At 44.9% G+C, this 24,124-nt stretch overlaps 1 protein-coding gene across 6 annotated transcripts in view; it reads left to right on the top strand.

Annotated features, from left to right (window-relative positions):
• The window catches only part of CCNY (cyclin Y), a 120,476-nt gene that overhangs the window by 61,624 nt on the left and 34,728 nt on the right, over nt 1-24,124 (top strand). For 5 of the 6 annotated variants that reach the window (XM_059892748.1, XM_005214274.3, XM_025000802.2 and 2 more), the window contains one exon: nt 20,877-20,951. In XM_059892748.1, coding sequence (XP_059748731.1) covers nt 20,885-20,951 — 67 coding nt within the window. In that variant the 5' untranslated portion in view covers nt 20,877-20,884. 6 annotated transcript variants of the gene reach the window in all.

Here is a 24,124-nt window from a genome sequence, read left to right as displayed (position 1 = left end):
CCCAGTCCTGCCCTCACGTCCAGTCAGGGAACCAGCTCCACCTTGTCTGTGACACCTACACACGCAGGAAAATACTATAAGTTTAAAAGGGAAGGAAAGAAAAAGGAAAACTGTGATGGAAGCATAAGATGAAACAGAAGTGATGCTGAACACAATTCCAGAGAGCCTGAGGACCTGCTGTGAGCCAGGGGCTCATTTTGCAGCAGCCAGAGTCACAGGAGACTCTTCCTGGGGTTCACAGGAAACCAGGGCTTCCCAGGCTCCATGCCTTGAGCCTGCCTGGGGTGCTGAGAGGTAGGGCACTGTGCCGGGGCTCAGCTGCTTGCATGCACACTTCTGGGTGCGTCAGTGTGGCATGAACTTGCCTCTCCACACTGTGTCTCATTGAACAGAGCATCAGACAGCACAGCTGGAATTCAGTAAATACAGGATGTATGAAACAGTGCACTGTGGAGAAGATTTAAGTCAGGGGTGGGCAAGGGTCATACTCCGTGCACCTGTTTGTGTGCAAGTCTAGAGAAGACGCCTCCAGGTCACTGTGAGTGACCAGGGATCAGGGCCTGCTGTGGGTAGGGTGCGTTCTGGGAAGGGGCACAGGAGCAGATCTGAAGTTACAAAAATACTCTGTGTCTTGACTGTGATGGTGGTCATACAGTGTATAAATTTGTCAAAACGCCCTGAGATGTACATTCAAAATGGGTGTATGTTTAATTCCCTGTAGATCACCTCCATAAAGTTTATTTTTAAAAAGTGGACAAGAAAAAAGGTGGGTGAGGAGCAGCAGTGCGAGCGGAGGGCCCTGGCATTGCTGTTCTCAGGGTTTGTACGTCATGGGTGTTCTTCCAGGGAGGGACGTGGTCATTTTCTCTGTAGTTAAAATATATGCTTCCTAAGGGCATGTTGTAGTTTTCCATCCAGGCCAGCAAGGGTGGAATCAAAAGAGCCAGTTTTAAGAAATGTACTAAGTAAGTGGTATTACCCTTGGTAGTTTCCCCGCCTTTCTCTGATGCGTGTGATTGTATGTGCTTCCATCTGGCCTGAGAATCCATTCTGTGGGGGAGATGGATCTCCGAATAAACCCACTGTTGTAGCTCTGTGTGTGGTCAGGGCCTGCCGTGGCATGGAAAGACTCATTAAGCTAAGGGTGGTATTTTCTTCTCTTAAAAAAGCCAAAACGTTTTTCTTTCCAAGCTCCTGCTGGTTAGCTGTAGTTTGGCAGAAGCCTAGGGAGCTTGGGGGAAGGGATGGCGGGTCTGGAGCAGACAGACGCCTGCTCTGCCTCTCCCCTGTGGTTGTTCAGTCACTCAGTCGTGTCCGACTCTCTGCGACCCCATGGACTGCAGCACACCTGGCTTCCCTGTCCTTCACTATCTCCCAGAGTTTGCTCAAACTCATGTCCATTGAATCAGTGATGCCATCCAACTGTCTCTTCCTCTGTCGCCCCCTTCTCCTCCGGCCTTCAGTCTTTCCCAGCTTCAGGAAACTCATGTCCATTGAATCAGTGATGCCATCCAACTGTCTCTTCCTCTGTCGCCCCATTCTCCTCCGGCCTTCAGTCTTTCCCAGCTTCAGGATCTTTTCCCATAAGTCGGCTCTTCACATCAGATGCCCAAAGTATTGGAGCTTCAGCTTCAGCATCAGTTCTTCCAATATTAAGGGTTGATTTCCTTTAGCATTGACTGGTTTGATCTCCTTGCTGTCCAGGGAACTCTCAAGAGTCTCCTCCAGCACCACAGTTCAAAAACATCAGTTCTTCGGGGCTCATCCTTCTTTATGTAGCCTTGGGCCAGCTATACAGCCTTCTAACCTTCAGTTTCCTCATTTTAAAATGGATATGATCATAGAATGTTCTTGAAAGCCTTCTAGTAAGTAACTGAAATAATGCATCTAAAACCTTTGTTATTGTGCCTGGCACATAATAAGTGTTCCATAAATGTTAATGAATATGTGTATCTGTGTGAATATTTTAATACTTACTGGTACATACATTCTCCATGTATATATATGAGATAAATTTGTTACAACCCATGGAAGCATATGTGTAAATAAAGAACATAGATTGCAAGGGAGTAGAGATCAGTGTCTTGGATTTGCCAGGAGCAAATATGTGTAGTGTCAGCGGGAGTCTGTCAGAGGTCTTCGTAAAAGAGGCTGAAACCCAGTCTCAAATTACATCCTTCATTGAGATTTAAGAAGCAGCAACCAGCCAAGCGCTGATGGATGCCAGCTGTGAGGGCGCCACACGCTGCTGTGTCCTTCACCACTGCCCCTCCTGGGCCTGGCAGCTACCACTTAGCCAGGACATGGAAACTTCCCTAGTACCTGGTGACGAAGGTGGGGAAAGTCACTTTCACACCCTGTGAGAGTGTAAATCGGCTCGTTCTTTCTGGGCGTGTATCAGCACGTTCTGATTATATGTTGGCTTTTATTTATCTGACAGCTGTCTATTATGTTCTTAATCTATGCCGAGCTTTGGGTTAAAATGGTGAGCAAAGCAGATGTCGCCACTGCTGCCAGTGGTTGACAGTCAGGAGGGAGAGGTGGCGCTCTACGATGGATGCTGGGGGCGTTCAGGAGAGCCTGCAGGGAGAAGCTGCACCACGGGGCCGGGGCGCGTCTGAGACCCTAGGGCTCGGCAGGGACCAGTGGTGATGCGAGGACTTTTGAGTGGAGAGGTAAGCGTGTGGATCGCTGCCCGCCACAGCAGCTGCAGGAAACCCACGTGGCCAGAACAGGAGCATGAGAGGGAGGGGGGTGGTGGAGGGTGGGCCCGGAAGCGTGAAACACAGCAAGCAGGCTGTGGCAATCCTCTCTGTGTTTACATTGAGCAGTGAGAAGCCAGTGATGGGGTGTGAGAAGAGAGGGAGGGCGGGTGGAACACTTGTCAGGGTTGGAGAATAGACAAGAACAACCTAGAGAGGCGATGTAGTGGGGAGTTGTGCAGGTGAGAGAGAGGTCATGGAGATAAGGTTAAGGTGTTGACATTGGCAGCACGTGCTGGATGCATGAGGGGAGGGAACCACTGGTTTGAGCCACTGCGCGGTGCTTCCGCAAACTCAGGGAACCCTGGAGGAGAGCGTTTTGAATGCATCTGGACCTTCTGTCCTTTTCTTCAATCCAAATAAGGACAGTTGACTGTTGAAATGAACACGAGTGTCTCCTGGAGGGGAATGGAATCTGCCATAGGGTAGCGGGTAGCCAGAGCCTCAATGAAGCAGCATTCGCCTGGCCTTTGCAGAGGCAGATTTAGGGATTGGCAACGTGGACTGAGGAAACTGCCAGCTCCGCTCCTGACTACGATTGCATTTCCCTGGATTGTCTTAGGCTATGGAGAGAAAGAATCTGGGGCAGCTGTCCTTATCCACTGCTCCCTAGGGGCAGCTCTACAGGGAAGTAGCTTTATGTTTCCCTGGTGTGCTGAGTTCACATACGATTTACATCTGCAGGAGATGAAAATGCTTTATAGACTGTGGGGTCAGGTGAGCTAGGTTTGGGTATCGGGTCTGCCAGTTTATAGCTTTGAGACACTAGGGCAGTTATTTAGTTCTCTCTCAGCCTCAGTTTGGGCTTCCCAGGTTATGCTCATGATAAAGAACCTGCCTGCCAGTGCTGGAGATGTAAGTGGCGCAGGTTAGATGTCTGGATTGGGAAGATCCCCTGGAGGAGGATATCGCAGCCCACTCCAGTATTCTTGCCTGGAGAATCCCATGGACCAGAGGAGCCTGGCGGGCCACGGTCCATAGGGTCGCAAAGAGTCAGACATGACTGAAACGACTTAGCACGCACGCACCAGCCTCAGTTTTCATTTGTAAGATAGGAATTAAAAGACCATGTTTATAGGGTTGCTTTAACTAACTACATTAAGACTGTTAACTTGTACCGTGCATAACCTGCTCAACCCACTCTGTGTCTGTGGTGGTGCAACAGTGGGCAGAGGAAGGCAGGTTGGTGGGGCAGAGCAGGTTCTCGTGTCAGCAGAGTGCATGCATCTTTTGAAGCATAATTTGGGTTATATAAATGCCTTTCAAACACTTAAGAGTGTTTGACTTTTTTTTGAGATACTGATAATTAACATTGAAGGGTAAGAGACTTGAATAAATGGTACGTCCCTGTATTCCTTACATGGATAAAAAGAAACCACCATTTTCAAAAAGCTAAGCATAATAATTCTTTGTTTTTTGTGGTGTGTCTTGTCACTTGTTTACGAGAACTAACACATGTACTTTTGCACATGTACTTTTTACTTAGCAGAGTGTATGCTGTCGGGGGATCAAGAGTAAGGACCAGGTGGGACTGGTCTAGAAGCTTCCTTGTCCTACCCACTACTTAACCGTCAGTTGACTTAGACATTCTTGTTCTCCTGGGGAGTGACACCTCTATGCCCCTATCCAGAGATTCCCTCACATGTATTTCCAGCCTTGGTCTTTTTCCTTAGCTTTAGACCAGAGGTCAGCTGACGTTTCTGAAAAGGCCACATGGTCTGCGTCTCACCTACTCAGCTCCGCCAAAGAGCTGCAGAAACAGCCGCAGACAAGCTGCACATGAGCAGGTCCCCCTGCTGCAGACCCTTCTTGTTTCCCATGCCTCCTACGGCTGTTTCTCCAACACTCCCAGAAGCTTCTTTGGGGTGTCTGACTGGGGGCTTTTGACACACACTGAAGCACACTGGGACCAGTCTCTAGTGAGCTGCACTTGCGGTAGACATGACACAACACTTGTTTGCTTGTTCACAGCGTGTTTAGTGATGCTACCCACAGAAGTCATCCAACTCAGCTGAACCATGTCTGCATTTGCTCATAGTGTCGCTGAGTCAAAACATCTCTTTTTACACATCATTTTGGCTTGTGCTTCTATGATGTTTTTTAAGGATGGGTGCTCTTATTTCTGTTGTATAGCTGTGGCCTGAGACATTGCAGAAAGCTGTGCTATTTCTCCAGTTAGAGTATTGTGGTTGCTAATCCAGAGTTCATGCTATATTATTAGCACCTCCCTGACAAGACCCCGTTTGCTGGAAATTTAAAGGCAGAGTCTCTTAAGAAGCCAGACTGAAATGAATAACATGCATTAGATTATTTACTTGAGATTAGGCTTATAATATGGGCTTTCCTGGTGACCCAGTGGTAAAGAATCCACCTGCCAAGGGGAAGACTCAGGTTCAATCCCTGGGTCAGGAGGATTCCTTGGAGAAGAGGGTGGCAACCCACTCCAGTATTCTTGCCTGAAGAATCCCATGGACAGAGGAGCCTGGTGAACTGCAGTCCATGGGGTCCCAAAGAGTTGGACACGACTTAGCAGTTCAATAACAACAAGGCCTGTAGTAGAAAAGAAAAGATGATAAATGTTCATGACAAGAAGGGAAATCCCCCTCTCCCCCCCCCCCCCCCCCCCCCGCCTTTTTTTTTTTTATTAAGGAAAGTCATGTTTTACAGATCAGGCTGAAATTGCTTGAAGTGTAAAGTTTCCCAAAATGTCAACTTCATAAAAGTTCTCCTCATACTAAAGGGACATAAAATGTAGCAGTAGAAATATAATATAGGAACTTAATTCTGAGTCCCAAGTGCTGCAATTATACAACAATCTGAGAAGAGCACTGTTGTGTAATGTTCCATGCTTTGAAAGATGGCTCTGTGCTCCCGGCAGTCCTGTGGAGCGCGTCATGGGCTGGGCTGGGCTGGGCTGCGGGTTCTTCAGCTCCGACAGGTGTCGGGCCCCCTCCTTCAGAACACAGCCCGTTCCACCGTCTCACAGAAAGGCGCCATTGTGAGTGTGGAACAAGTTGGCTTTTAGACTATTGTCAGCGTAGAAGCAGCAACAGTCTTGTTTGAAATGACTTTCACTGTGGAAGGGACGGTGACAGGAAGAGCCAGAGCTTTCCCAGATGTTGTGTGTGTGTGGCCCTGGGTGGTTTCATAGAGTGCTGCTTCTGCGCATCAGCCGTATGTGCGCTGCTTGTTTTCTTTATCTTCATGGTCTATAAATAGACTGTACCCAGAAATTAGACTATTAAATGGAAAAAGCAGGAGGTTATTCTTATACATTTGGTAAGAGTTTATCTGTTGTGTCTCATTTGACAGTGGAGATGCCTTTTATATAAAGTTAATTTTGGTTAATGACTCACTGTAAAATTAGAAGAGAAAGAAAATGTCTTTCTCAGGAAATAAACTTGGCTTCAGAGTTGAAGATACTGAGAATACCCAACCTTATAAGAAAATCTATGAAAGGGAAAGTTTCCATTTATAGTTTTAGATAGAAAAAAATTTAAACAGTGAAACAGTTATAGAGAAAGGTTTTAAACAACAGTTTAAAAGTCTGAGTAAAGCAATATGAAAAGTGTCCCTGGGCATAACCCAAGGGCTGGAAAGGTCAGCTTGTCTCCATGACCAGCACTAAATGACCAGTTACGTGCCCAGCAGAGCGCATCGGTGTCGCCCCTGTTGTGTAAGGTCACGTGCTGAGGTTGCACTTTGGCAAACTGTGAATTCAGGGCCCGTTGCCCTGCGTGGGTTTACAGTGGAGCCTCAGGATCCTTCCCAGGGCAGAGCACTGGGAATTGACAGGAGTTGGGCAAAAAGTACATTGTATTTGAAGTCTAAGGGAAGTCTTAAGAGTCAGAGGAAGAAAATTTCGTGGAGAGACAACAGCAGAGCAGTAGTTGGAGTCACATCTCTACCAGAAAAGCTGGAGTCTGCTTAGAGCTAGTGTGTTGGGAATGAGAGTCATTGATGACTTTGGTGAGAAAGGATTCAGGTGAGAAGAAACAGAAGCCGTGTTTGGAGTTGGCTTGGAGCCGGGAGTGGGGCGAGAGAGCCTGCCTTCCTACAAGTCTGACTAGGGAGGGTTGGATGAGAACCAGAAATGAGGAAAGGTAGAGAGTCTGTAGGAAAGAGTTCATAACCTAAGTAACTCTTCTTTTGTGTACTAAACCTGCTGATACATGTTCCTTCATGTTTTATTTGTAAACAGTTTCAGACTTACAGAAAAGTTGGAATAGTACTAACGTTACCACAAAATGTAGTTAACATTTTGCCACAATCGCTTTATTATTTTTTCTTTCTTACATACTTTTTTTTTCCTGAACCATATGAAAATAAGTTGCAGACATTAGGTACTTTTACTTCTAAATAGTTCATGTTTTAAGAACTCTCACATTTGTTATATAATCTGTTTAATACCCTTTACTCTCATAAGAAAAGGCTTTTGAGACACTCTGTTGGAAAATAATTAGGACACCCTACCATCTCCTAAAATATTTTATGGTTATTTGTCTGATGGGAGGCTTAAGCCACTCCTCCAAAGTGTGGGACTTGGACTATATTATAAAGTTCTGAAATAAAAAATATTCTTTTAGATATTGATTTTTCTTGACTGGTAACCAATCAGCAGAAAAGGTAGAGGAACATGATGGCTATTTGGACCTTTTTCAAAAAATAGTAAATGTTTGATTCCACAGTGTAACACTGTGTTATTTATTAATTTTATTAATTGAGAAGTGTGATAGATTCAGTTCAGTTCAGTCACTCAGTCGTGTCCGACTCTTTGTGACCCCGTGAATCGCAGCACGCCAGGCCTCCCTGTCCATCACCAACTCCCGGAGTTCACTCAGACTCACGTCCGTCGAGTCGGTGATGCCATCCAGCCATCTCATCCTCTGTCATCCCCTTCTCCTCCTGCCCCCAATCCCTCCCAGCATCAGAGTCTTTTCCAATGAGTCAACTCTTCGCATGAGGTGGCCACAGTACTGGAGTTTCAGCTTTAGCATCATTCCTTCCAAAGAAATCCCAGGGCTGATCTTCAGAATGGACTGGTTGGATCTCCTTGCAGTCCAAGGGACTCTCAAGAGTCTTCCCTAACATCACAGTTCAAAAGCATCAATTCTTCAGTGCTCAGCCTTCTTCACAGTCCAACTCTCATATCCATACATGACCACAGGAAAAACCATAGCCTTGACTAGACGGACCTTTGTTGGCAAAGTAATGTCTCTGCTTTTGAATATGCTATCTAGGTTGGTCATAACTTTCCTTCCAAGGAGTAAGCGTCTTTTAATTTCATGGCTGAAGTCACCATCTGCAGTGATTTTGGAGCCCCCCAAAATAAAGTCTGACACTGTTTCCACTGTCCCCATCTATCTCCTATGAATTGATGAGACCGGATGCCATGATCTTCGTTTTCTGAATGTTGAGCTTTAAGCCAACTTTTTCACTCTCCATTTTCACTTTCATCAAGCGGCTTTTTAGTTCCTCTTCACTTTCTGCCATAAGGGTGGTGTCATCTGCCTGTCTGAGGTTATTGATATTTCTCCAGGCAATCTTGATTCCAGCTTGTGCTTCTTCCAGCCCAGCGTTTCTCATGATGTACTCTGCATATAAGTTAAATAAGCAGGGTGACAATATCCAGCCTTGACGTACTCCTTTTCCCATTTGGAAGCAGTCTGTTGTTCCATGTCCAGTCCTGACTGTTGCTTCCTGACCTCCGTATAGGTTTCTCAAGAGGCGGGTCAGGTCGTCTGGTATTCCCATCTCTTTCAGAATGTTCCCCAGTTTAGCGTGATCCACACAGTCAAAGGCTTTGGCATAGTCAGTAAAGCAGAAATAGATGTTTTTCTGGAACTCTCTTGCTTTTTCCATGATCCAGTGGATGTTGGCAATTTGATCTCTGGTTCCTCTGCCTTTTCGAAAACCAGCTTGAACATCTGGAAGTTCACGGTTCACGTATTGCTGAAGCCTGGCTTGGAGAATTTTGAGCATGACTTTACTAGCATGTGAGATGAGTGCAATTGTGCGGTAGTTTGAGCATTCTTTGGCATGAGATAGATTAGTGAGGTTCAAAAGTCTTCCCTTCAAAATACTTACGTGTCAAATCAATCTCTAAAGCATTGTCCCCTTCAACATTGGACAAATATATACGCCCAGTGGAAAATGTGAGTTTGTTCCATCCCCTCCAAATACAGAAGATTTTAGTTCGTTTAAATAGTACTTAACTGTCCTAAATCTGCTGCCCTCTGGACCATGTTTGTGTGCAGGAAGTCATTCCCTTTCCTTCCCTGCTTTGAGTGAAAATGGGTGGTGTATATTTGCCACAGATAGTATATATTTGGAACACAAAACTCAGAAACAGGAATTATCATAAAATTGTGTCAGATCGTCTTTCTCGAGCAGCTTCCCCTCTTTGCCAGGATCTTTGTTTGGTGGTGAGGAGAGACAGCCTTCTGTCCTTGCTCTGCCCCTTGTGGGATCTGTGAAGCTGATGACCACCCACCCCCACCCCCCTGCCCATGATGTTTCCCCAGGGCTGTTTATGATTCCCTGCTCTGCTGGTTAGAGGGGAAGAAGCAGGTTGGTTTTCATTTATATTTAAAAGCAGAGGATAAAAGCCAGCACTCTGGGCCTGAGATGGTGATGATGATAACGAAGATGGTGGTGACGATGATTGATCACCATCATCATCGTTGTCTACATCTCAGTTATTTCTAACACTGTACATTCATGTTTCTTAAGAAATATGACAAGGGTGTTCCCTGGTGGTCTAGTGGTTTGGACTCGGCACTTTCATTGCCATGGCCCAGGTTCGATCCCTGGTGGGAGCTGCATGGTGTGGCCCCCCCAAAATTAACTCTGAATCCTAAAAAAAGAAAAAATATGGCAAGACTGGAAGTAATATAAAATTTTAATTTCTAAGATATCTAACACTGCTATTTAGTAGCAGTGTTGTTTCAGTAGCTTAAAAGCTTTATAAATAATAATCCAAATGTAGTGTGTCTACCATGAAATGCCAGAAATAGTGTGTCTGACGCTGGGGCGTTGGCAGGCTTCATGTGATTTCTGTTCACTGGTTTTGCTCAGTCTTTTTAGCCAAAGTTGGCTATTTGTGCTGTGTCTGTGATTTGGGACCACAGATAATTGGATAAGGAAGTAACAGGCAGGAAACAATTAATAAGCTTTTAGCCCAAATGTGTAGGTCTATCCTGGGATTTCTTTGGGGCACTGAGCTACTCAGGGTGCCCCTGGGTGCTCTGCTTGGCTTCCCACTCTTCTGTGAGACTTTGTCTCTGCATATGTGCTTAGTTGCTCAGTCATGTCTGACTCTTTGCAAACCCATGGACTGTAGCCCACCAGGCTCCTGGGGGATTCTCCAAGCAAGAATACTGGAGTGGGTAGCCTAGCCTTCCTCCAGGGGATCTTCCCAACCCAGGAATCGAACCAGGGTCCCCTGCCTTGTAGGTGGATTCTTTACCAGCTGAGCTACCAGCTGAGCGACAGGAGAAGCCCCATCTCTGCATATACCTTTAGGTTAAATGCTGCTGAAATAAGAAATGACATGCACACTTTTCATGCACACCTCCTATTCAGATATCAAAATAGCCTTTTAGTTTATATCAGCTCAACAGTGGTATTGGTCTTTAAACCAATCATAACCTTGCTTATCTGGAATGAAACAATATTCCTGTTCAGCAGTAAATAAATTTAACCTTGTTTAATTTGTAATGTTTAACTTCCCATCTAATATATGAAATTACTACCAACTCTTTGTTTTTCATCTAAGTGACTATGGAAGTTTCCACCATTTTAGAGTAAATTTTTTTGTCTTTGTTGATGCTGAAAATTTAATGGTAAGATTTAACGCTCTGTAGCATGATATAAAGGGCAGCTCTAACTTTCTCTTCATTTTGAATGTGCAAAATATGTCCACAGAGAAAAACTGGAACATATAGAAAAGCTTTTTTTTTTTTTTTAAAAAAGACTCAAATGTGTTCTTTTTTATGACTAATATTCCATTGTGTATATGTACCACAGTTTCTTTATCCATTCATCTGTCGATGGACATCTAGGTTGCTTCCATGTTCTAGCTATTGTAAATAGTCCTGCAATGAACAATGGTATACATGTGTCTTTTTCAATTTTGGCTTCCTCAGGGTATATGCCTAGGAGTGGGGTTGCTGGGTCGTACGGTGGTTTTATTCCTAGTTTTTAATGGAATCTCCATACCGTCTTCCATAGTGGCTGTATCAGTTTACTTTCCCACCAGCAATGCAAGAAGGTTCCCTTTTTTCCACACCCTTTTAATGAGGTGGACAAACCTAGAGCCTATTTACAGAGCAAAGTGAGTCAGAAAGAGAAATATAAATATCGTATACTAATGCATATATATGGAATCTACAAAGATGGTACTGATGAATTTATTTGCAGGGCAGCAGTGGAGATACAGACATAGAGAACAGACTTAGGGACGCGGGGAGAGGTGAGGAGAGAGTGGGATGTCTGGAGAGAGTAACATGGAAACTTACTTTACCCTATGTAAAATAGATAGCCAATGGGAATTTGCTGTATGACTCAGGGAATTCAAACAGGGGCTCTGTATCAACCTAGAGGGGTGGGATGGGGAGGGAGATGGGAGAGGGGTTTGGGAGGGAGGGGATATGGGTGTACCTTGGGCTGATTCTCGTTGATGTTTGACAGCAAATAGCATAATTCTGTAAAACAGTTATCTTTCAATTAAAAAAATAAAGTAGAAAGAAAATGAAAAGAGAAAAAGTTCCTATGCTTGCCTTATACAAAAGAAGTACTGTGAACATTTTTTTGTGTAGTTTCTTTTAGTACTTTTAAAAGCTAGATTTACTTAAAACCACTACCACCAAAGCAATAAAATCCAAACCTGGGTGACATATAATTGTGGTGACACTGTGTACAAATTTTTTATTTTCATTTTCATTTAGCATGATATATAGAAGCATTTCCCCAATTATAAACGCATTATGCATTTTATAAACACTTATTATTTGTAATAGCTACAAATTTAAATGTTGTAAATTTGCCACCTGCTTTATTCAGTCTCTTATTAGTGAACATTTAGATTATTTATAATTTTGTTTTTCCTATTATAAATAATGCAGTAATGAACATCTTTGGGCTTATTAAAGCCTTGTCTGCATGTGAGATCATATCACTAGGATAGAGTCCCAAAACTAAATGAATGACTCATAGTTTCAGATTGCAGTCTGAAATTACAATGTGAGAAAGTACGTAATACTAATATTTAATGTAACTAGCAAAAGCTACTCGTTGGATGTCTAAATTGAGCAGGCGTAGCTTATTTTAATTCTTTTTAATTACTTTTTCTCTCTCCAGTGACTAGACTTTTTAAAAGAGTTTAATCAGGTAAAAGAAGATCTGGTATATTTAAAGCTTTTTGCAGTTGTGCATGCTCTCTAGTAATAATAATATTGGCGTTTTACTGATGTACTTGTGGCCCTTATCAATTTTTCGATTGTGACCTGTCCAAATCTGTGTTTTCTGTTCACAAACTCCCATGAAGCAGTATGATCCCTGCTTGGATCAGAGGTGGCCGCTGGGTGCTTTGAGGAGGAGGCTGTCAGTGACTCAGAACCTCTCACCAGTCCGACTCCCAAGAAGCATGATGCAGTGACCATAGTACCCGAGGGTTTCCGAGGGCCTGATGTCGCTGGAACTGTCCCCTTCCATTGGGCGCGGTAACCATGGCAGGATGACCTTTCAGTGAATGCTCTAGGACATTCTAATTATGGAAGAAAATCAAAGCTAATCCCTGCTAGTGTTTTCCTCTTCTCAAAGGGCAGTTCATTGTATCATGCAAACAAGTGACATTTCCTATTTTGAACATAGTCACCAGGGTATGTGGTTGATCATGGATTTCTTGGAATGCTGAGAAAAATTTTGCCTTAAAAATCCATTTTCACCAAACCTGGAAGATTGTGGTAGGAAAAATGTAATAAATGTGGCCTTCCCCCCTCCTCTTCTCCGTCACAAGAAACCTACCAGAGGGCCTGCTCCTATTCTGCTCCCCCTGAGGTCGCCACCATGCTGCCAGCACAGAGAAGATGCCCGACACCCTGGCTGTCCCGCTCGGGCCTGGGGACACGAGCAGGCTTGGTGCCTGATCTCTCACCAGATCTAGACAGGAGAGGAACAGGACGGGTGCTGAGCCCCTGGTTCTGGCGTACTGGTCGAACACTGTTTACTAGGCTAACAAACCAGGGACCCCAAGTGACCTGCCCCAGTCAAATGTGCCTTTGTTTTCTTCTGCCGTCGCAATGGCTGTTTTAGTAGCTGGCTGGGCACTTGGCTGCCTGTCCTCCCTGTCTCAGTGTCTCCGGTTTTGCAGAGGACTGAGGGGTGTCACGTGTGCTGGCGTGTGTGCTTGCACTCATGTGTGCTGAGAGTTGTTCAGTTGCATCCACCGTTGGCCAGATGGTTGTGCAGGGAGGACAAAAAAATGCATTTTCACCAAACCTGGCGGCGCCTCGATGCCGCTGGAACTGGAGCCTGGCGCGCCCAGTGCTGAGCCCTCAGATGGGACAGCAGAGCCTGCACCGCGCTTCTCTCCTGCTGGACTTGGTGCTGACTCAGCTTCAAAAACGAAATGTGATTGTTTCAGTTCGGTGCTGGTGAACCGAGCAGCAGGTCTGTGATGGCAGGTTCGGAGGCACATTTATTTACTTTGATCTTCCGGTGTGGCTCCTCTGAATGCACGTCTTGTCCGGCTGGCTGCCTGTTTTCTTTCCCTCTGAAGCTCGACAGACCCCATTAAATACAGAACGGCTCGGCCCTGGCAGTTGCCTCTCAGGTTTTATTATTAGTTATGCATCCCATTTCCTTGTGTCTGAGTCAAGTAGGACTCTCAGAGGGCCACAGTATTCCCTTCTATGTATTTCTCCAGAATTGGCAGGTTGAAGTTATAGACTGAAGTAGGAGGTGAATTCTGAATTTAACTTTCTTCTTAGAATATAAGATATAGATCAGGTCTATACTGAAGGGTGATGATCTCATTTGCAGAGTGAGTTTGACCTCTTGGAATTGTAGACGTGCTCTCGGCTGACATATTGGAACTGACAGAACAGTCTTCAGAGTCTGTGGAATAGAATTGCTGTAAGAGAGGCAGACTGGTTCCTTTCCTGTCATTTATTCCCGTGTTGTTGGCGTTGAGTAGGAGCCAGGTCTTTCTTCCCCTCAGACGGTTCTGGGGCGTTGCACCTCGGTGCCCACATTCTGGTGTCTCTCACCCAACAGCTCTCCTCACACATAGGTTACACTGCACTTGCCCCGAGTTATATCTTCTGTTTTCCTGTCTTTGACGTGATATCCTTTTGTAATCTTATTTTCATTTTTTCTTTGGTTTATTTCCTCTCTTTAAAGTGCTTTCAGATAATTCCTGATTTATATAACCATAGTCTCTGTTTCTAGCGCTTTCTGCTGCTGCTGTAGATGTGGCCCTCATTTGCATGTGTGGGGTGCCTGGGGAATGCTTCGGATCGCTCGCTGACAATTGATCAGAGAGTCTCTTGCCACCTCTTGCTTGTGCTCTGTGTTCCTTACGGCACCTGTGCCTTTTGGTGGTTTTGTGTTTGAAAGTGGAAATACTGTCGGATCTGTTATTGGGAAATCTCAGTATCACTGACTTCATTTGTCCCGGATGCTACTCAGTCCCACCTGCCTCTAAAATCAGAGGTGAATCTTTTTGTGGACTGAGTGTTCTTGGTGCGTTTGTTTTTATCCCCAGCACCCCCACATCCCTCTCCCCTCACTCAGCGTGCAGTGTGACTCAATTCACAGCAGCCTCAGCTCTCTCCTGGGTTCTGTGGCACCGCCCCGCCCTGACTGCTTCCCTGCCTCCAGGCCTCAGCATTCCTGGGGCCACGGGATTTTCACTTTGTATTTCTTGCATGCAACGCCTGCATCAAGTTGATTCTGAGTAAATATTTATTGACCATTGAATAAAGTAATAATTGGGACTCAAGTGTCTCTGCTGACTTTCAGTGTGTCACTTCAGACACTTTTTAGTTGTCTGCAATGGCCAATTTTACCAATATTGCCCATACTAGACCTAGTTATTTGCCTGATATTAAAATATCAGTGTTCCAAGTGGTGGTTTTCCTGTTTGGTAATAGCATTGATTCAGGCCTCAGGAGAGGCTGGTTGCTGGGGGTTCTTTCTCTTTGAATTAATCTACATGTGAGTTAATGGTTGGTTCTTGCCAGTTTTTCTTTAAAGAAAAAAAAAGAAAAGCTGAGAAGAGCTGCTTCACTTGATCATTCTCTTATGTATTTCCATTATTCAGCTTGTTTGTTGATTATTGTTGAGCATTTGGACTTTGTACATGTGGTCTCTGTCCTCAGTGCTGATCTGTGGGGCTGAGGGCCCCACTCAGCTTTTCCACGGGGCCCCCGAATCCCACTAGCTTTAAGCAGCAGTGTCTCTGATCATCACAGGGTCTGGTGGCCTGTCAGAGTGTCACCATCATCTTTAAGTGATTTGCTCACGTGGCCGAGGAGAAGCCAGAATTCAGTCTTGTCATTTTCAGTTGTACATTTTAATCTTTTTCTCTCCCGGACTTTAAGTACCTCAGCCCGTGCTTATTTTGCCGTCTCTCACCAGCTCTGTTATCCAGGTTCTAGTCTCATCATTTGTTGTGTCTCTTGATTCTCACTTCTAGTGGATCATTTCCTCTGAGTCATGTCATTTGGGATGGGGAGCCTGTCTTTGGAGGGGCTCAGAGAGGCAGTGGTTTGCAGTTACTTCTGCCAGGCACACAGGGGTCTCACTGGCATGTGACCAATTTGGTGTAAAAGTCTTGTCACAGGGTTCCCTGGACTATATGTGCAGAGTAGAGTGGAACTCCAGAACCATGCTGGAGATTCGGACAGACCAGTGGGTACCAGTCACTGTGGGCAGGGGAGGGGGCCTTGGGAGATGTTTCCCCTTCTGAGGCCCAGCTCCTTTTTCATTTGGGTTTATAGATAACTTTGTTTTCTAATTCAGTTTTTGTTGCAGTTGTATCTCTTTGAGGGTTTCAGACACATATACAAGCATCTGTTCTAACTTGTATCCCCTATACTGGCTTATATCCTACCCTGCAGGACATTAAAATAAGCTAACTTCCTTTTTTTTTTTTAATTTTACTTTACTATTAAACTTTACAATATTGTATTAGTTTTGCCAAATATCGAAATGAATCCGCCACAGGTATACCTGTGTTCCCCATCCTGAACCCTCCTCCCTCCTCCCTCCCCATACCCTCCCTCTGGGTCGTCCCAGTGCACCAGCCCCAAGCATCCAGTATTGTGCATCGAACCTGGACTGGCGACTCGTTTCGTACATGATATTATACATGTTTCAATGCCATTCTCCCAAATCTCCCCACCCTCTCCCTCTCCCACAGAGTCCGTAAGACTGATCTATACATCAGTGTCTCTTTTGCTGTCTCATACACAGGGTTATTGTTACCATCTTTCTAAATTCCATATATATGCGTTAGTATACTGTATTGGTGTTTTTCTTTCTAAAATAAGCTAACTTCCTAATCAGGACATTATAAGTAAAGAGGATAGAATTGGCTGTTGTGCCAGAATAATCGGTGTGAACCAAGACATGTGGTCACCTTGGTTGAAACCCGAGACCCAGGGCACATAGCCAGACAGCCTTTACTCTGCCAGAAGACTCCACTCCACTCTTCGGTTAGAGGCTCAAGCCATTTCCCTTGCCTCACTATCTAGGCTTTTAAATTCATGTCTTGTATTTTATCTCAGATTTCTAGGTGCTTGTAGTGTGAGAGCTTATAGGTTATCTAGTTGCTGTATTGGCAGAACAGTCTCTGTTTAGCCTTAAACATTAGGATCTTTTCTCTCCTTTGATTCATCTTAACAAAAAATATTTGAAAGGGGCAGTGGTGAAACTGGAGAGAGGGTGCGGGAGGGAAAGAGGAGACAGATACAGGAAGAGAACAAGAGTGAGTAGGAGACTGAGAGATAGGCAGTTTGGAAGGAGGTGGATGGAGAGACAGAGCACATGAGTGTGAGTCAGATGTGTGCACAGACCTAGGCTGGAGGCCCACCATGCATAGGTGTGCCCCCAGGAGAGTGAGAACAGAAAATGACCAAATGTGAGCGCATTAGAATAATTGTGAAAAAAAACCATGAAGTCAGCGGGGGTACAAAAGATGGCTTTGGAATCAGTCGGAATTGTGGTAGCAGCAGTTTGCTGCCACAGCAACAGCAGCAGGGTTTATAAATAGGGGTGCTGATGCGGGATGCAGGGATTGGGGCTGGCCCGGTGGCAACCAATGGAGCAAACCAATGGGGTCAGGTTCTGATGAATGGAGCACTAATGAATGGAGAGAGTCGCTGATCTTCAGGCAGTGGGTCAGTAGTGACTAAAAATAAAAGTAAACCAAACTGATTTAAAATTAACAGGCTTTATTTGTTGATTTTCCATCATTGCTTTGCAGATCCTAATCACAGTTAGCAATGTGACAACCTAAAATTGAAATTAGAAGTTTAAGATTATGATCATGTCAAATACATTTGTCTAAAGATAGGAAACAGACCTGATGGAGTCATCTGAGGTTGGGTTGGGGTGGTTAGCTGACCACAGTTGGTCTTAAAACACTACCAAGTGCTCAGAGGGTCCTTGAGTCCTTCGGCCTCTACTCACTGGTGCTGTCAAGCTCATCTCTTGGATGAGTCACTGGAACACCACCAACCTGAGGCCAGGCAGTGTGGAGAAAGTGGGTGGGAGGTGAAAGTTTCTGGTTTTTGCAGCTCGTCTTTTATGTCTCCTCATCTATCCTAATTAGACCCAGCACTGTTTAGGCCTTGCTGCACCGTCGTGTTTTTCTTTTTCTGGTTTTCCAGACCGTCAGTCATGGATTATGACTCTCACTTCTCTTAGGCACCATCACAGGGATCCTTATAGCATTGATGCTAGTTTAAAAGCTGAGATGAACAAGGCTATGACATCTGTGGAAAGGATAGAAAAAAACTAGGCTACGTGGCATGGGAGAATATAGTCATTCCTCAGTAACCACCAGGGATTGGTTCCAAAATCCGTGGATGCCCAAGTCCCTCATATAAAATGGCATGGATTTGCATATAACCTACCACATCTCCCTGTACACCTTAAGTCATCTCTAGGTTACTTGTAATACCTAATGCTATGTAAATTTTATATACAGAGTTGTAGATATGCAATACGAATGTTATTTAAATAGATGCCCATGTGTGGCAAATGCATTATTTTTGACCAAAGGTTGATTGAACCCACAGGTGCAGTTCCCACAGACATGGAAGGCTCACAGCATTGCTGTATTAAATTCTGTCAGTTTCTTTTCAGTTCTGAATAAAGGGATCCTGTCATGCCTTGTACTCGGCCTAAACGTGGACTGAAAGCATTGTGACCAAGTATTTCTGTTTTCACCTGAAAGTCTGGCTGTAGACTCTTATAATGTTCTATTAGTGTGAGGTGCTCAGTCATGTCTGACTCTTTGTGATCCTGTGGACTGTAGCCTGCCAGGCTCCTCTGTCCCTGGGATTTCCCAGGCAAGAATACTGGAGTGGGCAGCCATTTCCTTCTCCAGGGGATCTTCCCAATCTAGGGATTGAATCTGCGTCTCCTCATTGGATTCTTTACTGCTGAGCCACCTGGAAAGCTTAATAAGTATCATCATCATAAAGAAGCATTGGGTTGAAGTCAACTCCAGGGACTCGACATCTCCTAAAGTTGCCTTTTCTCTCTGAGGCAGTCACCTCAAAGGGGTCTCTGTGACAGCCATCAGGTGTTGCCTCCAGGGTACAAGGCACAGAGCCAAAGTAGTGATGCCTTCCAACTGTGGTGCTGGAGAAGACTCCTGAGAGTCCCTTGGACAGCAAGGAGATCAAACCAGTCAATCTTAAGGAAATCAACCCTGAATACTCATTGGAAGGACTGATGCTGTAGCTGAAGCTCTTGTATTTTGGTCACCTAATGTGAACAGCTGACTTATTGGAAAAATCACTGATGCTGGGAAAGATTGAGGGTAGGAGGAGGAGAGGGCATCAGAGGATGAGAAGGCTGGATGGCATCACCGATGCAATGGACTTGAATTTGGACACACTTTGGGCGATGGTGAAGGACAGGGAAGCCTGGCATGCTGTAGTGCATGGGGTCACAAAGAGTCAGACATGACTTAGTAGCTGAACAACAACAAAGAATAATAAAGTGCACAATAAAAGTAATGCACTTGGATCACCCCAAAACCATCCTCCCCACCCAAATCTGTAGAAAAACTATCTTCCACAAAGCTGGTCCCTGGTGCCAAAAAGGTTGGGGACCACTGGCTTAGAGCAAGCCCTAGGCTTTAACCTGCCACTCTGAATGGACTCTGAAGCCATTTCCCCTATGTTCTCTCCTGATTGGCAGGTAGATACTTATCTCCTCAGGGGATATGATCCTCAAGTTAAAATGAGCAAAGAGCAACTTCCCTGGTGGTCCAGGGGCCAAGACTCTGTGCTCCCCAGGTTGGATCACTGGTCAGGGAACTTGATCCCACCTGCCACAGCTGAGATCTGAGGCAACCCAATAAATAAATAATAAATACAATATGTATTTTTAAAATGAAGCGATAGAACACAAAAACAAACAAGGAGTCAGGGCCCCAGCCAACATGAGCCACAGGCACCATGAGGGCTCTCCTGATCTGATTCTCTTTCTTTCCACCAGCAAGTCACAAATGCCCACCTTTCACCAGGTCATGAGCTGCTACACCTTAATGCAGGTGGCACTTCAGGCTGAGACACAGTCATTCTCTCCCTCAAGGCAGGCTCCAGAGAAAACTCACAAGCACAGACACGCCAACACCCTCCAGAGCTGAGGCTGCCCTGAGCCCAGCGAGCTACTTTGCAAGGGCCCTGGATGCCCCCAACAACAACAACAGCAACAACGTGTGACCATCCTTGTTTTTTCTTTGCTTTTATCTTTGACTAGATGAGCTATTAAAGCTAAGGATAAGATACTTTGTGTTTTTTGTTGGTGTTGATTAGATTTCTTTGCAAATTTATTGAAATGATGGAACTCAGAAGTTTTCACTGTGATGTTAGAAGCTGATTTGAAGACCATTCTGAGTTTCCATTAATTTTGGTCCTCTCTCTTCTCTTCTGTATCTTTATTCTTTTGTTTTGCTTAACCATTCTTTCCGTATGGAATTTTTTTTTTTAATTGAAAAAACTCCCCTGTGATGGGATTCTGATTGTTTATACTGGACAAGCCTGTAGCCCTTGGAGACTGTTCTAAGGCAGGATTACAAAGGCATATGCCAGTAGCCGGGAGGAACTGAGGAACGGCCCCAAGGAGTGGGTGGTGGGGCAGAGGGTGAGGACTGGGCACTGGGGTCTTAGGTCCTGCCAGTTGCTACCATTGGGGTGGGTCCTGGTGTTGCTAAATGATCTGATTTCTCAAGAGAAGCTGGAAATAAGTTTTTTTCCCTTTGTGATATGTGTTTGAAATACAGAAATTATGCATGGGTTCAAATTTATTAAAAAAGAAAGAAAATGAATGAATCAGACAAAACACATCTGTGGCCCCGATTATGCCCACAGATGGGCAATGTGAGCTTTTGCTCTAAAGAATTAATTTTGCCTTTTCAGAAAATAACCGTCTTAATTAAGCAGAGTGTGTAGATACCAATTTGGCTGAGATATATCCTATTTTGATCACATTTAACGAGGAAATACCACTCAATTAACTGTGGATTTAGATGAGTCAGTTTTAGCACGTACCTCTCCTTAGTTACGTGTTAGGACGTTGTCCTGCTATTTTGTAGTTATACTGGTGCAGAACAGACTTTTACAAAGAAAATGGAGTTTTCGGCTAATAGATCTCCAGCCAGGTGTCTAATTTTTAATGTATGACTTTATCAAGTTTCTGAATAGTCAAGTGTTCAAAGTGGAACCTGGAAAAATCTATTAACACAGTAACTGTTGGTTTCTTCCGGAATCCTTGAATGTCTTAGTAATCTAAGGTTTAAAAAATTGAAAATCTTGATGCCCTTTAGTTATCTGGTGGGTTTTCATATATCTTCTTTTTCTTTCTTTAAAGATTTGAACATGGAATTCAATCCCTCAGACCATCCTCGGGCCAGCACGATATTCCTCAGTAAATCTCAAACAGACGGTAGGTTCTTTCTTCTTTCTTTCTTTCTTTTTTTTTTTGTAAGACTTATGCTGGTAACTAGCCTGTCTTGATTTTCCAGTCACTGTGATTCTCAGGATAAAGATAGAATCCTAGTGGTCATCCTTAGTGACCACGAAGGATGTTTGGGTGGTTACCCTTTGGGGTTTCTCTATAGTAAGTCATATTTTTAGAATTTACTATTTGAAGCAACTGTCCTCATTTTGCCAATCAGTTGGGATAGTTCAAGGCAGTTTGTACCCTGAGAATCAGAGACTTTCCTTTAAAAATTTATTATTTGCATAAATTCTCTAAAGATCAGAAGTATTGGATAGTATATAAAAAGAAATCATAATACAACTCTAAATAAAAACACCATTATCTCAGTTGTGTCATTTGAGAGCCAGATTGACCTGTACACTAGGGGTAGATGTTTTCCTTCTGTCATACTTGTGTTCAGCTGCTTGTTCTGTGGCGTGGAATTTCTTCTGGGGGATTTTCCCCTCTTTCCAGCCCTTGACTTATGTCACTGTTCCCTGGCTCTTGGCTACAAAGGAGAGATAAAAGACACAATACAGTGGACACAGCCTGTTCCTGCAGAAAAGAGCAGTGGAGGAATCTGTTATATGATGCTGTACTGACAGTGCTGAGGTCCTGGGGGTTCTAGCCGTGACTCTTGTCAAATTGCTAAGCTCTCATTTTGAGGAGATCCTAAGTTGACTAGAAAAGTAATCAAACATACTTAAGACAGTTCATTTTAAGAACTGATAACTCCTCAGTTATGGCTAGGTGACAACTTTGATGTAGCATAATGCTGATATAATATTGGTGATCTTGATTTAAGCAGGCCAGTGATGAGATCTGAGAGAATTTGGTGCATTTTTTTTTTTTTTAAGTGTATAAGAAGAAACCACTGTAGGCATCAAATACTTGTGAGATAAGTTTTGAATGTTTTGGGTGGAAGCTAAGCAGGACATTTTTTTCTTCACCTGGTGAAGTGGGAGCCCATGGAGAGGGGAGGTTATTGCCAGGCAGGAAAGTGCTGGTGGGGTGAAGGTTTGGGACAATGAAAAATGAGAGTCAAAAGCAGGTCTTTGCACTTAATACAGTACTGTGAAAACAAGTCGCACGAAGCTGGCACACTTTCAGATTCGGTTCTCGCTTCCTGTGAATTCAGGGCACAGACCAACATCAGCCAGAAGCTTTTTACCTAGATTCACATGGAATGGCATTAGAGCCTCTTAAGTGGATGACACGTGGCTTGGTTGTCATGGGGAAACGGATGGCAGGGTCCTCCGACCTCACAGGATCCCCGGGTGTGCGTCAGGGGCGCGCATCTACCCCTTCCCTCTCACCCTCCCCTCCTCCACCGATCACTGGTGTGTTGGCAACTCTCGTCCTTCTGTTTTTCCTTCATTCCTCAAATGCTGGGTCTTCCCTTTGAGTGTAGAGGATCTACCTGAGTCTCACAGGTTAAAAACAAGGAAGAGGAACCGACACCCATCTCTGTGCGGTGTCCTGTCTCCCAGGTTGCGGAGCGAACACTCCTGTACCTCCTCCTCCTCCTCTTTCCCTCCGCTTGCCCGCTAGGCTCTTCCTCCCACCATCCCCACTCAGGGGATGTGTTGCAGTGAAACACTGAAGAATCCATAGGTTCTACGCTACTTGGTGTATGTGTCAGAATCTCCAAGGGATTTATCATCCAGAATCCCTCCTAATCGCTGCAGTTCAGTCTTATTCTCCTTCAGTTCTGTTGACAGGAATTAGAATCCACTTAATTCTAAGAGTTTCTCACCTGGTTGTGGGAGCTCCTTAAAAGTAAGGAGTTTCTGGAAAGTACACCCTAAAGCCTGTGAATGACTGTCACTCGTGTCCAGTGCTCTTGCCATTTGGTGGCACCCGGGCTGACCTGACACACTCAGGAGCCTGCAGAAAGTGGACAAGGGGTCTGCAGCATCTGCATGCCCTCTGGAGCAGCCGCGGGTCTCTTCTCCACGCCAGGCACAGCACCTCCCAGACAAGGACCTCACATCCACACTCAGTCAAAGAGCCTCACCTGCGCTTTTCCTTTCAGCTGATGTTCCTTTTGGTTTAAATATATCTCTGTCCTCTCCAGTGACCTGCTTGTTAACTGTGTTGATTGATTACTGTGTTGTTGTTCAGTCACTAAGTCCCGTCCGACTCTGCGACGCCCATGGACTGCAGCGTGCTAGGCTTTGCTGTCCTTCACTGTCTCCCCAAGTTTGCTCAAACTCATGACCATTGAGTTAGTGATGCCATCCAACCTTCTCATCCTCTGTCGTCCTCCTCCTGCCTTCAGTCTTTACCAGCATCAGGGTCTTGTCTAGTGAGTAAGCTCTTCACATCAGGTGGCCAAAGTGTTGGCACTCCAGCTTCAGCATCAGTCCTTCCAATGAATGTTCAGAGTTGATTTCCCCTAGGATGGACTGGTTTGATCTCCTTGCAGTCCAAGCGACTCTCAGAAGTCTTCTCCAGCACCACAGTTTGAAAGTATCACCTCTTTAGCACTCAGCCTCCTTTATGGTCCAACTATTACTCTGTGCTGTGCACAGTCATTCAGTCGTGTCTGACTCTTTGTGACCCCATGGACTGTAGCCCACCAGGCTCATCTGTCCATGGGATTTCCCAGACAAGAATACTGGAGTGGGTTGCCATTCCCTTCTCCCGGGAATCTTCCTGACCCAGGGATCGAACCTGGGTCTCATGCATTGCAGGCGGATTCTTTACCGTCTGAGCCACCAGGGGAGCTCCAGGATACTGGAGTGGGTAGCCTATCCCTTCTCCAGGGGATCATCCTGACTGAACTCTCACTCTATATACTCTCAAAAGGGAGTTTTCAGGAAAGAAAATGCAAAACTCAGTGATACTAGGTTGTTAAAAATCTCCTCTGGGTTCCCTATCTCCCCCTTCTACATCTTTGAGGTTGAGAGGCCCCCATTTTGAGAAACACTGAGGTCTGGGAAACGAAGGTGGGGTGCTGACCCTGCCACACAGCCAGCAGCGTGAGAACAGCCTCTGAAAAGGGGTGCTTTTGTTGTGAGTTTGCTCGGCCTCCCTGCGGGGCAGGATGCTCTGGGAGGCCCCCAGCACCAGCGCGGAGAGTAACTGGTTTCCAGTGATGCTTCCGACGTCCAGTGTTCTGTATTTCAATCCAG

This window comes from Bos taurus, chromosome 13, assembly GCF_002263795.3.
Source record: "Bos taurus isolate L1 Dominette 01449 registration number 42190680 breed Hereford chromosome 13, ARS-UCD2.0, whole genome shotgun sequence".
NCBI lineage: Eukaryota > Metazoa > Chordata > Mammalia > Artiodactyla > Bovidae > Bos > Bos taurus.
The sequence above is the reverse complement of the archived record's forward strand: the minus strand, read 5'-3'. Positions and strand labels throughout refer to the sequence as shown.